Source organism: Corvus brachyrhynchos, unplaced genomic scaffold (assembly GCF_000691975.1).
Source record: "Corvus brachyrhynchos isolate BGI_N302 unplaced genomic scaffold, ASM69197v1 scaffold34, whole genome shotgun sequence".
Classification (NCBI taxonomy): Eukaryota; Metazoa; Chordata; class Aves; order Passeriformes; family Corvidae; genus Corvus; species Corvus brachyrhynchos.
This window is the reverse complement of record NW_008238126.1, coordinates 1,448,178-1,463,525: the sequence shown is the minus strand read 5'-3', so window position 1 is coordinate 1,463,525 and position 15,348 is coordinate 1,448,178. Positions and strand designations below refer to the sequence as shown.

Genomic DNA, 15,348 nt, shown 5'->3' with positions numbered 1-15,348 from the left:
GTCCGCAGTAGGCCCCTGCTGCCACTGCCCCCTGCCCCCAAAATTGGCTGCTGAGGTGCTCTCAGCTCCCGGTTTACCAAACCCACCATTCCCCGACCCACCAGCCCCCAGCCACCCGCTGTGCACAGCAGAGGCTCCCAGTGCCCTTCTTTGGGAATGTGTTTTGCCGGTCCTGCAAGCTGCCCCTCTGAGGGAGGTGGTTCTGCTGATCACAAAAACACTTCCCGAGGCTCGGTGGTCCTTCATGTCCCATCCCACCAGCCCTTATATGTGCACATGGAAGAACAGCAGCGAGGCACAGGAAGCCCCAAAGTCTCTCAGAAATGTGGTGCCCTGGTGCAGATCAGCCCCTCCTCGTTCCCTGCGAGCAGATTTAGTGCTGCCGTGTAAACCGAGCTGCAGGTCTGATCCCTGGGGAGCTGCCAGCTGGTCACACACCAGTTTGTCCCCAAGTCCCACACACCCTCCTCGCCCACTGCCTCCCACCTTGCCGACAGCACGTGTGCACCTGGGCAGAGACATGAGTCCTGGTACCCCTGATAAGGTACCAGGCGATATATATATATAAAAACTGGGGAAGAAAGAAGTGGGAATAGCACTTCACCTCCTCCCCTCTCAGTTTCTTCAGGGCTGAAAGGCCAGTGATCTGCTTTCTGTGATCAGGTAGGTTGTGGCTTCCTGGTATTCCCACGGGAACCAGGGCTTCCAGGGGAAATATCAGCTTCCCCAGCACTGTCGAGGACCCAGCTGGTGCTGGTTCTGTCACCACAAGGTCCCCAGCAGCTTCAGCTCTGTGGTGGAGGCTGCAACGTGCCCATCTGTGGCTTTGCAACTCTCCTTCCTCCTCTGCAAAACAGCGCAGTGCAAAGCACCGAAGTACAAAGCTGGAGGGTTTACAGCAGTGTGGTGGGGAAAGCATCCTTCAGCTAAAATCTGTGCAATATGGGTCACTCCCTGCCCTCCAGCCTGCCCCCAGCTCAGCCTGCTTACACACTGTTGGGACAGACAAATTTCCTGAGGTGCCAGCTAGATGCCTTAAGACTGAGGGAAAGCCAAACCAAAATAAACCTGATATAGCTGGGTGCTTTAATTTGCAGGAAGAGCTGTGCAGCAGCAGGCTGGTTCCCAGCTGAATCTTTCTTGCTGTATCAAGCATAAATTCATCAGGTATTCCATTTCCCGGGGGGGAAAAAAGAAAAAGCAGAATAATTCACTTGGAAATAAAGAGTGGAGCTATTTTTCCCTCTAACGTGGTGAATGCAATTACCTAAGGCATGGGAGGCTGAGATAACTCACTTATTCAACCCCCACTCTCCAAAGAAACCATCATCATTCTGTCAGAAAAGGCTTTAAACCCCAATTCACATCCTGAATGCTAAAACATCACCACATACAGACGCTGTCCTTCTGATTTCCATGCACCAGCTGCTGCATCACAGGCAAAACACACTCATAGACAGGCCAGAATTTATTAGTATCAAGGCCATATACACTGTGCAAGCTCCCTGTGTTTGCTGACACTTTTCCCAGTGCTGTTGGTGCCTCCTTGTCCTTCAGGAGCAATTCCTAGTGAAGCAAAGCATACTGGCATCCTGTTAGTAGTGTGTGAGCCACACTGGGGCGGAGCAATTCCTAGTGAAGCAAAGCATACTGGCATCCTGTTAGTAGTTGTGAGCCACACTGGGGATGGGAGGATGTGCATAGGGGATGAGAGTCTCAAGCTGTGTCTGTTTGGAGAGCTCAGTGCAGGCAAGCCATAAGCCTGTGATCGCCCCCAAATTTAATTCCATTTAGGCAGCACTCTCCTACCTCTTCTGCCATTACATAATGGGGAGTGGAGTAATGACTTTCAGCAATGCTGTTTGAGTGGCAGCAGTCCAATTCTGGACTGTATTTTTTTTTTAATGGCGGGGGGAGAGCAGGTTGGCAGAGGGGAGAAAGCATCCGTTTGGTTCATCTGCAATCCCTGTTCTGCTTTGGGAGCTTTAGAGGACAGACACATTCTTCCATCTCCACTAATCCTCCTCTGATACAGAGGATTTTCCTGCCATTAAATGATAGCTTGTGAGAAAAAAATGCCAACTTTTCAGAGACTGACTCGCGTGGCTAAGGGCAGCCTCATGAGCAGGCGGGAGGACACAGCCACTGCCTGGCCAGGTGAGCAACACATCCGGATGATTTCTGTTGGGAATTTTGGTTTCCACTATTTGATGCTAGGCTGGTTACACTCCTCTGTACCAGCATCTATTTCCTGGGGATAGAGCCAGTCTCTTACTGTTGGCGATCCTTTCCCACCTCAGATGACAGGAACCTGCCCTGGGCACGGCTCGTGGGAAGGATGAGGATGAGCTCCTGAAAAGCAGTGGCACAAAGCTGCAGGATTCCCTGAGAAGGTCAGTGATGGAAGAAAGATTCTCACCAGGAGGGTGCTGGGGATGTCTTCAGTTTGAAAGCGTGTGAGAGAAGAGCGTTTTCCTTCATTTTCCTTTCTAAATGTAGAGCTTTTTGTGGAAAAATGATGCAGGGAAATGAGAGAGGATGAAACCTGTCCCTGTTCTTCCTGTGTGCTTTTAGATCCCTCAAGTTTGCTTGCCAGACCTGAAATGCCACTAGAGAATAATCAAGGTTATGTTTGCCATCATTCTAAATGGTGAGTATGCACTTATTCTGCACTATCCAGTAGTGGATTAGACAGGTCATTTGGAAAGGTGGTGGTTAAATACTCAATTATTGCAATCATTGTCTCTTTACCCTTCTTAAGACTCTGCAACTTTTCTTTTTTGTTTATTTTCCTTTGGTCTCTCACTCTTTCTTCCAAATACTGAGTTACTGTTGTATTTAAAAGAGCAAAACATATCATCTGTGGGAGGAAATGTTTTTTATTCCTTAATGTCACAAATATTTTTGCTGTATTTCACCCTTTTTCTCAAACACGTCTCATTTGAGCACCCTCTGTGTCAATGGGTAGCAGAAATCTTTCAGCTGCTGCCCTGTCTGTGAGCATCCTTTTTCAGGGAAGGGGAAGAAGTAAGGTGGGAAAGATGGGAATGTTTCAGGCTACGTTGATCAGAGAAGATCTGGCCAACAGGGGAGAGCTGATCTCTTTTGCCCTGAGCAACAGCTCTCCCGAGGGTTCGGTAGAGTTCAGGTGGAGGATTTTTCCAACTTCCTTTCCAGGAGAAGGAAGAGGTATTGCACAAAGGTTGCATTGCTGAGGGGCTTCTCTGAGCTCCTGTTGCTGGGGGGTATTTTCTCCTTGGATGGTCCTCACGTACTTGCTTTCCATGTCTTGCACAGTGAAAAAATACACTGGTAAACAGAGATCTTAGAAGTCTGCTATGAAATGCCACGAGCAGAAGACCCAGATTTAGCAATTGTGTATAAGGAAAACAGGCTGGATATGGCTTGGGTGCAGACATTTCCTTTGTTGTGTGATTAGAGAAGAAGCAGGGAGGGGAAGGAGGGGATTTGGTTATCAGCAGGATCATTCCTACAGTGCCCACTGTATGCACAGCAGTGGGTGGAGGTCTGCTCTGAAGGCCAGGGATGTCACTGAGCTTGGGGCAGCTGGAGCTAAACATGGAGCTTGCTCAGGGCAGCCTCACCTATAGGACAGCCTGTGCACAAATACCCCTCTGGATGTCACCCTGAACCCATAAAAGGCCCCCTACCAGCAGCAACACTTGCATCTCTCATTTTCCAGACAACCACCTGCGGCCAGACATTTGGGAACAGGCAAATCCTTAATCTGTCTGGCCCTCAGTTTATGTAACTGCCTAACAAAAACAACATATGCCCCTGTTGGCACGCAGAGGGTGGACTGGTGCAGAGGGCAGAAAATGAGGCAGCCCCTGGGCAGGCTGCACAAAGAAAGAGCAATCTGAGACCAGCATATTGTTCCCCTTCTTGTCCTTAGACTCCAGCTGTTGTCAGGGGGCCTGAAGGGGACTTTCCTTTAGCTGTGGCTGTAAGATAAAAGCATGGGAAAAAGGGGAAGAGCAGACAAACAAAATGACAACCTGTCTAAAATCCTTTCCACCTCCCAGAGTCCTTCACTATCATTTATCCTTGAAGTGATGCTGTTTTGCTAATTCTCCAGTCACAATAGTGTGCCCAGGCATGATGGGACCTGAATTTTGATGAAGAGGCCACAGCTCATCCTTTTGTGGTGGTCTCTCCATGTATCTAAATACCTCTTCTACAATAACCTGGATGGTTTGAACAGACCCAGGCTGGGCAGCTCCTGGGTTGATGCCCTTCAGTGGGGACTTGCCCAACAACTGGTTTTGCAAGTCTGCTTTACCCAGGCAGTGCAAACTCCTAAATACAGTCCCTTGCATGTTGCCTTTTGAAAGGATGGAGGAAAAGCAGGGCAACTGCAGCTCAAACTGTCCTGTACATTAAAGCCTTGAGGACTGCAAAAATAAAAGCTTGATGCTTGCTGAAGCTGACGCTTCCTGGCATATCACCTCAGAAGTCTCTCTTATTAAAAATGCCCATGGGAATACAGCTGTAGTGGGCAATCACTGTGCTGGAAACCACAGGGAGAGGCAGCCCAGCTGCTGGGAGATTCCCCCTCTGGACACTCTTTTGAAATCCCCCTGATCCCAGGAGTACTGTAATAGAGGTGTCTGTTGGTAAAGCTGTTGGTATCTCATGTTTTGCTCAAAAAAAAAGAAAAAAAGGATTATGTTTGTGTGGGAGCTAATAAAAAAAGCAGAAAACCAGTCAGCAGCAATGGCACCATTTCCTGCTAGTGAGTACATGGAGATTGCTGATGTGGCTTCTCATTTTGCTGAGGAGAAGGTAGGATGTGTCTGGGAGAGCAATTAAAAAAACTGTCTTCAGTTCTTCCTCTCCAATGAGTTTATTTTCATGGAATCAGAGAAAGAGTTGTGCTGGAAGGGACCTAAAACATCATCTCATTCCAAGCCCCCTGCCATGGGCAGGGACACCTTCCACTATCCCAGGCTCCTCAGAGCTTCACCCAACCTGGCCTTGAACACTGCCAGGGTTGGGGCATCCACAGCTTCTCTGGGTACCCTGTGCCACCACCCTCACAGTAAAGAATTTCATTCCTATATCTAACTTAAATTTCCACTCTGAAAGAGGGAAAAACTGCCCACTGCCCAAAAAAATTTTGCATTTAAAAAAAAAAAAAAAGCAGATGTTTTATTGACTGGATGTTTTTTCTCCCCAAAAAAGCTTGTCTGTGGAGGCTGATGTCTCCCCTTCCTTTTGTTCTTCTCTCGTTTCTCCCCAAGAACTTTCTTCTCTTCCTTGTTGTTCAGCCACCTGTGTGGGACTAACTTAGGAGGAAACAACAGCCACAGACCTCCCATGTCAGGCTGATAAAAGACAAAGTGGCTGCTCCCATCAAACATAAGGCACTATAGTGACTGTCTTGAGAATTGGCAAAGCAGCAAAAACTGTGCTGGAGATGCAGAATTTCTCATCAATGATGAGGCCAGCAGTGGAACAATATCTCTTAGTTTGTTTTCACTCATGCCATTGTACCAGTACACAGTGGGAATGAATTTTCAAACACTGCATTGCATCTCCTTGAGAGCTGAGAGTTCCCCTTTCAGTGCTACACCAGCTCATGGCTCTGGTGGAGGAATCTTAGATTGAATGAACAAAGGAAAGAAAGAAGCAAAAAGTAAGAATTTGACACACTTTGGGCAGCTAATTGATCTCCCCTGCCCACTGCCAGACTCCGCATACACTGCCCTCCCCTTTTCCACACCCAGGAATGCTGTAACCCACCCACAGCTGCTGGCCTTCAGAGCATCTCTGCCTGCTCCCTGGCGAAACCATGTTCCCATCAGGCCAAAGAGAGACCACAACAGAGACACTGAGAAATACTGAATTCCAGGTGAGCCCCCTCTTGAGGAGAGGAATTAATCAGAGATGATGTTCTAGGTGCCATATATTCTCAGCAGGTTTAAAAAAACCCCAGCAGAAGATTTTTAGGAATTTTACACAAGACGTCCTCAGTCAGCACTGGTACACAGGTGGCAATTAGCCTGGCTAGAGGGGAGGAAACGACAGTGTAATTTCTTTTTCCTGCTGTGACTAATTCATTTGCTAATGATGCATCCTTTTCTCTCCTGCCACGCCTCTCCTCTGTGGGGACGGCAGTGATCCTTTGGGTCCCACAGGTCCATGGGGTGTGGCCCTGCGTGCGCTCCTGCCCTCCCAGCTGTGTGTGCACACCAGAGCGGAGCTGCTCTGTGCTCTGCGACCGCGCTGGGCTGGGGCAGATCCCCAGCGAGTTCCCCTGCGAAGCCTCTTCCATCAACCTGGACAAAAACAGCATCAAGTTCCTGTCCGAGAGGGCTTTCGGGACGCTGCCTTCCCTCAAATCCCTGTCGCTCAACCACAACAACATCTCCTTCATCACTCCGGGGGCATTCAAGGGGCTGCCCAGCCTGATGGAGCTGAAGATGGCCCACAACGAGTACATTCGCTATCTCCACACTCGGACCTTCACCGCACTCCGGCGCCTCGTGAGGCTGGACCTGGCTGACTGCAACCTCTTCAACATCCCAGACAGGATCTTCATCGAGCTGCCTGCTCTGCAGGAGCTATTCTGCTTCCAGAACAACTTCCGAAGGATCCCAGGTGCCATCAGGGGCATGGAGAACTTGACCCACGTGTACCTGGAGAGAAACAGGATCGAAGCGGTGGCCTACAACTCCCTGCAGGGCCTGACCAAGCTGAAATACCTGAATCTGCAGGACAACAAGATAAATGTCATCCACGAGCGAGCTTTTCAGGGCTGTCAGAGGATGGAGTACCTGTACCTGAATGACAATTTGATCAGTGAGCTTCCAGAACACTCCTTTGATGGCCTGAGGCGCCTGAAGATGCTCAACCTGGGGGGGAATTTTCTCAGGAACATTTCCAACACCTGGTTCAGGGACTTAGGGGAGCTGGAGTTCCTCTACCTGGACCGCAACAGGATCAGCTACATCGAGGACGGGGCTTTTGAGAACCTCACCAGCCTGGTTGTGCTGCACTTGAACAGCAACAACCTGACGACGCTGCCCTTCTCCGTGTTTGAGCCCGTGTACTTCCTGGGGCGGCTGTACCTCTTCCGCAACCCCTGGGAGTGCGACTGCCGCATCGAGTGGCTCAAGGAGTGGATGGAGAACTACAGGCTCGTCAGGGATATTCCGTGTGCCTCCCCCTCCTCAGTGGCTGGGATTGACCTGATGGACGTGCTCTTTGAGAGGTCTCCCGAAGGTTACTGTCTCGACCCTGTGGAGCTGAACATGACATCTGAGGGGCCGACCCCAAGCGAGGGGCCTTGGTCTACCACAGAGAGCAAGTTCAACAGCCTTATCTCCAAACTCTTGCTCCAGATGGGCCTTCCTGAAGAGGTGGCAAATGCCACCGAAGTGTACAGTAATGCCACGCAGCTGGATGGACAGACTGAAGGGGTTTCTTCTGGCATGGGGGAAGACAGAATCGAGGCTGACTCCTCTTCCTTGTACCTCCCAGCACTTTTTACAGTGATTGTTCTGCTGTGCAAATAGTCCAAGGGCTGTATGGAGCAGGAGCGCTGCTTAAGCATTTAGTCCCTGCACCTACTTAGTCATCAGAGGAAAGTTTTTTTGTGGGCCTCTGATACATAATGGGATCCAGATTCTTCCAGGTTGAGTTTGTTGGATCTGGCTCCAGATTCCCCTGGGAGCTGATAGGATGTGGGTCCTGGGTGGTAAACCTGTCCTATGGGTGTCCCAGAGCCTCCTGGATACTCAAAGGAAGATGAATACCACTAAGTTTGAATTTTGCCTAGAGATGTGTGATGTTCCCTTCTGGGAATGAAGAGGGGTCTGTCTTTGGGGTGTTTGTTCCATGGGCCAACTCCAGGTGACCCAGCTTCATGAGAGCAAGATGAGGCAGCAAAACTGGGCCCCTCTTCATGTCCTGACAGACACCCACACCCCTGGCAGGCGCTGCTGAACGATGGGAAACTATTCCTGATTTCCTCCAGCAGGTACAGAAGGGAGCAGGGCAATCCTGGGTAACATCCAGGGATGCAGCATTAGGCCTCATGAAAAGGAGGAAAGCACCTCGGGAGGGCACCTCCCCCAGGCAGGTCTGGGATGGGCACAGTATTTTGGCCTTGACCACAGGCAGGATTTTGATCCATTCTCCCGCCACTCTCCTGGCAGTGGTGCAGGAAGACCAGATGGACCCGTGTTTGTCAAAACATTCTTCTCTGAGGCAAAGCTACTTAAACTTAACCTAGTAATTCATATGATTTCAATGTGGTTTTCAATGAATATATTGTTTCAAGGAATACATTGTTTTTATTTGTAGATTGTTTCATGGCATGGCAGCAGGGGCCGAGCATGCTGAAGACGAATGCAACCAGGTCCTATGAAATATTTTGTATTTCCACCACTAATATGTACTGTGTAGTGTGTCATATTATTCCATACTGATCATTTTCTTTTAGACGGCATCTTAAGTGTTTTTATCTTTGAAATCTCCAATGAAAGCTGCTAATATAACCAGAAAGAATGATGTTTTATGTATCAAAGCATATTAATAAAATAATTTGATATTTTACTCACAAAAATAAATTAACTGCTCAAACCTTGGGGTTTTTTGGAGATCCTTGAACAATTCTGGTGATTTTTTTTTGTAGGCTACTCAAATGCTGCACATGGATGTCCTTTCATGGCCTAGAGCAAATGGCAAGCTATTTATTGCAGCATAAATACTTTCATTTAGACCCTGACTGTGCTTATGTTTGTGTTCAGCAACAACACTTCAAAATGTAAGTGACTATATAGAACTACACTTCTGTCCAAAAAGATCTACTGCTTTCTAATTAGTGCCAGAGATTTCAAGAGGAAAGCTGAGCACAGGGAAAACCAAGCCTTCCCTGCTGCAATGGCTCCTCAGTTATCTGTAGCTCAACCACAGTTTCCCCAGGGAATCAAAATGCCAGATGGTTTGATAAATGCCTATTTGACCTGTTCCATGAACTAAATTCAATGAGTTTGGATTTCCAGGCTATTTATGAATCCATTAATCTTCTTAAGTGCTAAATTCATCTGTGTATTATAAGAGGCTGTTTTTCAAACCTAGTCCAGCCCAGTGCTGTAGAGGCGTATTAGGTTAAGGATGCCTTTACAGGAGCACTATTTCATCCTGTCAGGGGAGGTTTATCAATAGGCCTGGCACAAATGGTAGGACACAAATGGTTGTATTTCACTTCCTTTAAGTACGGATGCCTCATGAGCGAATTGTTTTTATAATGCATGTATTCATTTTCTGTGCCAAGGCACATTAAAACTGAAGATCGCCTTACTGTGCAATTGTTGAGTGGCTTTCAAGTCAATCAGTGATTCAAAGATGCTCTTGCTTTATCTGCAAGATGCAGATCTGAACATGAAGCATCTTAAAATGTTGGTTTTAGCAGATGGTGCTGTCAGGCGATGGACAAGAGGGTTGTACCTTGTACTCAGCTGTGTGACAACAGGGCCACTGACCTTGGGCATCAATTGTTTAAGTGTCTCTTGTAGTCAGACACCTGCCTGGCCCACAGAGCTTTGTGCTGCTCTGACACAGTTGTGGCTGCCTGGAAAGCGCGTGGCTGACATCATGCTGGGTGTAATGGGCCTTCATCTTCCCCTCAGGGACACGACAGACTCCGTGCTCTCCTGCTCTGAAATCCTGCTCTTCCCTCTGAGCTGAGAGATCGGCAGTGTGTGTTTCCAGTGGCACAGAGCAGCTGGCACATGGGCACTCGGAGGGGATTGGGAAAGGTCTGGGAGCCTGCGATTGCTCCCTCTTTGCTCCTCTCTCCTCTGTGTTGTCATTCCTTGAGGGGACACTAGAACTGCTTGGTTCATTCTTTCATGATTCTTGTTCCTAAACTCTTAGCAAAGGGCTTGTTTCACTGATTACGTGGGCAGGTGACAACTATAATTATGGTTTTTTTAACAAATAGTTTGGTGATTTTATTTTCTTAGACCGGATTCTCACTGCAAAATTGTGCTTCAGCTGGTAAACCTGAATCCATTGTTGGTTACAAGTCCATGGCTCAGAGTCCCTTCATAAATCAATGCTGTTTTCAAAATCTGCCTGTGGGCTGGGACACCTCCAAAGATGCCAAACCTTTGTCTGTTTGGAATAACTGCAAATATTTTTCAGCAAAGTGGTGCTCTCAGCCCTGCCCTCAGCATGAGGTGCTGGCATTTTGTTTGAAGCACTGGGGAGAGATGGTCCTGAGCTGCCTGGAGTTAGGATACACCTTCTGACTGGTGTTTATTCAGAGAGCTGGTGCTCCAGACCAAAGCACCTGGGAGAAGGCAATTTGTTTTAATGTGTGGTACCTTGTGACACTGCACTGCTCTTCATGGGTGCAATTGGTTTTTATGCTTTACAAGAGTTACTGTTAGAGCAGAAAGGAGAAGTTGTCAATGTAAATAGAGGAAAGACACGATCTGATTTTGAATATAACCTCTGAGTCTCAGAATTCTGTTGCTGTGTTGCACCCCTACGATCATACTCAGTGTTTTAACATGAGCACCTTTATGTCCTCTCTATTTTCTTTAAATTTACAGCTACTAACAGTAGCCCCCTGTGAACTGTAGTTATTGGCAATCCAATCTTGTGGACTGTCATATTTTTCTGCTTTGGAAAGAAACATGAAGTCCAGGACATGAGGAATCACTGTCTTTTGCTAGAAAGGCAGCAGCTGCTGTCTGAGGCTGACAGCTGCTGGCCAGCTGAGATTCAGGAACTTCATGGCCAGTTTTCATGGGTGTTGTTATGTATTTTAGCTAATTCTTGTCTTCACAACATCTGGCTGATAGCTCTTAAAAAAATTAAATTTTGATTTGTTGGGTTTTCCCCTTGATAATTTTTGTGGTCACAAATTCAATGGGAAGCAAATCAACTGAGTTAAAGTGTCTTATGCCTGGTGTTCTTCCTTTGAAGCATATGAAGCCTTGCAAGAAAATAGCCTGTCATGGCCACTCTTGCACCAGTACAAGCTTCAGAAGACAGGGCTAGTCTGGGTGAGAAAAAAGTGCTTGTAAATGCCGGCTTTTGCAGAGTCAAGGTAGGGGATTATTGCAGAAACACTAAAAATACTGGTCCTTCCTCTTCCCCCACCCAAATCTGATAGAGATTGGTGGAGTTTGAAGGATCTGCTGCAATAACCTTCAAAGCAGTTTTAAAAGAACTTTATATAAAATGTTAGCCATGGAATAAAGACCAGAAATTATAATTAAAAAAAAAAAAAAAAAAGGTGTCACAAGTATTACTTCAAAGAAAAACATATAGCTAATATTGAAAACAAACTTAAACATGTGCAAGATCAGCACCAAAGTTCCATTTCTCATGGGGCAAGGCTGGTATTTTAAACTCTAATATAAAGATGAATACAGAAAATAGGTATTTCTGGACAGAGAATTATCTATGCCTCTTACCAAAAGCCTGATTTTGTTGACCCTGTGGTTAGTTGAACCAGTCTGATCTTGTACTCTGGGGTTAGTTTTAGCCTTGAATGGGAGAAGTTAATTTCTTCTGCAGTTCTTCTCAACTCTGAACTTCACCACATCCTTTGATTTTTGTTGTACTTCCTTCTTCATCTCTCTTTTAAAGGACTGGTTTAGAGTTCAGTCTTAACTTGCACAGCATAAATCTTACATTCTCAATGAAAAACCCCAAGGCATTTGAAAAAGACCTAAAACTACCATTAGTTTTTCTGTACACACCTGATGGTTTACTCTTCATGCATATTCCATGCATTTGCTGTTTGGATTAACAGCTGATTTCACTTTGTGCTTCTTCAGCACATAAGACAGGGGTTTCAAGCTGTGGCAGGAGCTTCTTGACTTGGCTGTAGGTTTGCAACGAGGCTTTAGGTGTTCTGCCTCCCCTTCTATTCCACACCCTCCTTTCCACTCCTCCTCTCCTCACCTGCTTGTTTCTGCTCCCAGCCAGGACTTGCCTGTGCCCTCACTGTGCTGCTCCAGCAGGGCCAGCTGTGATTGAAACCGGATCACTGCAATGGTCCAGTTAAAACCAACACCTCACCCCTTCTCTCTTTTTTTGATGATTAGGTTCCTTATATTATTTCCCCTATTATTTTGTAAGTCAGGCTGAGCCATAAGCGGTTAAACTGGGGATAATAGGAATAAAATGCTATTGTTACATCTGAAAGGGGGACAAGCTAAATGGGAAAGATGGTGGTCAATTGCTGCTCAGTTTGCTTAGACTGAGGGCAGACTCACAGGCACAGGGATATTGGGAAGAGGCCTAGGGAGTTCTTGGGCTTTGTGGGGGCAGATCAGGGGGCAAACAAGGAAGCATGGAGTCCCTGGTGGGATGAGGATGTGCTGGACTTACAACAAACTGTGCCATGCAGGCAGGTCTAAAAATATGTGTAAAAATATAAGTGATTTTACTTCTGGGCTTTTGATGATGAGAACAAGGCTGAGTGCACAGTGCCAGGGTGGGCAAATGTGATAAATCAGTAACAAAGGACAACCAGCCCAGCACACCTAAATTGGGATGGAATTGGCAGTAGCAATTCCTCACATTGCTGAATGATTATGTCTCAATGTGCTGTGACAATAAGAAATACATCAGACTCTAAGTGGACAGGCACTTTCCTGATGTATGAGACTGGTAAAGAGCCAGAGGGCAAAGCACAGAAATAAATGATAAACTTGCAATCAGACAAAGCTGGTTGTAAATATCTGTGCTGAAACAGGCGATTGATTATTTCAGTAGACAAAAAGTAGCAGCAAATTTGCAGATGCAGGTTTTTTTGGCCAGCAAAGCTTGAAGAAAGTGTTGATGAATTCCAAATTACTTGAAAGTCAGATAATTTGGAGCTGTAGAATTGATAAAATAGATGTTGGCATATGTAAGGTAATGCATATCAGAAGACACAACCTGAACTGTTCACAGACATGGCTGAGTCTTTTAGGAAAAGGGAGACCTGAGAATTGCTGTGAAGAGCTGGTAGATCAACTGGCATACACAAAAAAATATACTGAAAGTAACAGAGGCTGAAATAGGAAAATCAGCATGCCATAGGTTATTATGCTTTTTACCAGTACATCCAGATCTGGAAAATGTCCAGCTTATGCCTTGGCACATCAGAAAATGTATCAGCAATAAAGTTGGTGACAGTAATAAATGAAACTAAGATTTCTCATAAACCAGGAATGAAAAGATGGTTTTGTTTAGAAGAAACCTAGATGGTGGTAAGTCCTGTGGGAACTACGAAGATCCTTTTGTCTCCATTGAAAGCATCTGTGAGCAAACCAGTGCTGCACAGATCATGGGCAGTATGGGACACAAATCGCCACAAATTCTAGGGATGGGTGAGACATCTCTGCTCTGTGCCAAAGGGCAGAATGACCTTCCCCAGAGGATCCCCTGAGGATGTGAAGTTGATTTTGATTCATAGAGCTTTTCTATTTTCCTAAGAGTAGGGCTGGGTTTCTGTGTTCTTGGCTCAGACCTTGTCTGTCTGTGGTGGCTCCTCCAGTGATGCTGCCAACCTTTATAACCAAGTCTCGCCTGTGGGTCTGTGTCACCTGAGGGCCAGCTCAGGACACCCCTGGCCCAAGGTTAGCAGAGCACAGGAGTAATTTATGCCAACACCAACCAATTAAAATCACCATGTAGCCTTCAAGGATACGGAACCAGCCTTTTTGAGAGGAAAATTTTTCCTTAAATCACTAAAACAGGACAAAGCACTGAATGGTTTGGGTTGGAAGGGATCTTAGAAATCATCTAGTCCCTGCCATGGGCAGGGACACCTTCCACTAGGTCAGGTTGCTCAAAGTCCCAAACAATCTGGCCCTGAACACTTCCGGGGATGGGGCATTCACAACTCCCTTGGGCAACCTGTGCCACTGCCTCACCACTCTCACAGTGAAGAATTTCTTCCTTACACCTAATCCAAACCTTCCCTCTTTCAGTTTAAAGCCATTTCCCATTGTCCTATCACCATATACTCTTGTAAAAAGTCTCTCTCCATCTTTCTTTTAGGTCCCCTTCATGTACAGGAAGGTTACTATGCGGTCTCCCCTTAAAAAAAGTGTTTGCCAGAAAGAGTTTGGAAAACAAGTGACAAACCAGACAGGAGGCAGATGCAGGTCAGCAGGAGGAGAGTTGCAACTGGTGTCACAATGGAGAACACCGTTTAGAAAAACAGTGCCCCAAACCTGTGAACTGGAAATAAACCACAAATTGCTACAAGCAACAGCTACAAAGTGACCTATATCCATCCCACCATGGACTGCAAGATCCTGGATTTTAAGCTCTGTGAGCAGCTTCCTTGGCTCAGTGAAGCATTCCTAGTGTCTACACTCCCTTCTTTCAGCCCTGGGAATTTCTAATCTCTCAGTCTTTGGTCACTGGAGCCACAGAAGCACAGAATATTCTGAGTTGGAAGAGACCCCAGTGGAAGATCTTACACAGGATGCTGCCTGTTCAGCTCAGTATTAGAAGTGCTAGTTAGTGTTTCAGTAAACTTGCCTGTCTTTGGGGCAGTGGATGCCTGCATCTGCACCACCCACTGAAATCCAGATTTGAGGACTAAATATACCTGTGACGGGCTAAAATCTCTGATGAAGCCCCAAGTTACCTCACGTGTATTATGCCTGCAAATGCTGCTCAAGGGCTGGGGATTATTCAGCCTCACCACTGGCATTGTTAATACCTGCATGCTCTGGTATCACCTTGCAGCCTTACCTCGGCTTGACTCTCTGAAGCACGTGGTGCCAAATCCTTATCACAGCCTGGACAGATCACAGGACAATGCAGGAGAGGAAGTGCAGGAAGAGGTGAAGGGACTTACCCTGTCCTGCACAGCAGGTGACTCCTGGAGCCAAGCACAGCTCTCAGGTACCAAATCTGCTGCTCTGTTTCTGAGCCTTTGCCTATTCATTTTCTGGGGTGACAACTTACCTTTCTGCCAGTTCATTCAATCCTTCTGTTTCATTTCTATTGACAGGTACCTTAAAAATCCAAACTGGGTTGGGTATGAACTCTTGAAGTGAGCATGTGGATTACTCAAGTGACGTTCAGGGATTTTCAAGTAATCAGATAAAAAACCTGACAGCTGAAGTATCAGCTTAGACTGAGCAGCAATGCCACCCTTCCCTAATGCCTCATTATTGCACACAGCCAGGACTGAGTTTGAGACCCAGGCAGGGTCATCACGTTGTGGATCCTAAAAGGTCCTTTTCAGTGTGAGACTCTGCATGTGAACCCCAGACAGCCCCAGAGCCTACGGAACAAGCCAGCTGCAGCACAGCTGGGACAATGGGCAGGAATGGGGAAGTAGAGAGTGAT

The 15,348-nt window shown here is 46.7% G+C and overlaps 1 protein-coding gene across 1 annotated transcript; it reads left to right on the top strand.

Annotated features, from left to right (window-relative positions):
* Positions 1-1,653: 1,653 nt before the first annotated feature.
* NYX (nyctalopin) lies at positions 1,654-14,184 on the top strand. Its single transcript, XM_008633023.2, has 5 exons — positions 1,654-2,157; positions 2,301-2,393; positions 2,575-2,650; positions 6,142-8,794; positions 14,041-14,184. Exons 3-4 carry the CDS (start codon positions 2,629-2,631, stop codon positions 7,539-7,541), a joined length of 1,422 nt encoding a protein of 473 aa, XP_008631245.1. The 5' UTR covers positions 1,654-2,157; positions 2,301-2,393; positions 2,575-2,628; the 3' UTR covers positions 7,542-8,794; positions 14,041-14,184.
* Positions 14,185-15,348: the final 1,164 nt, after the last annotated feature.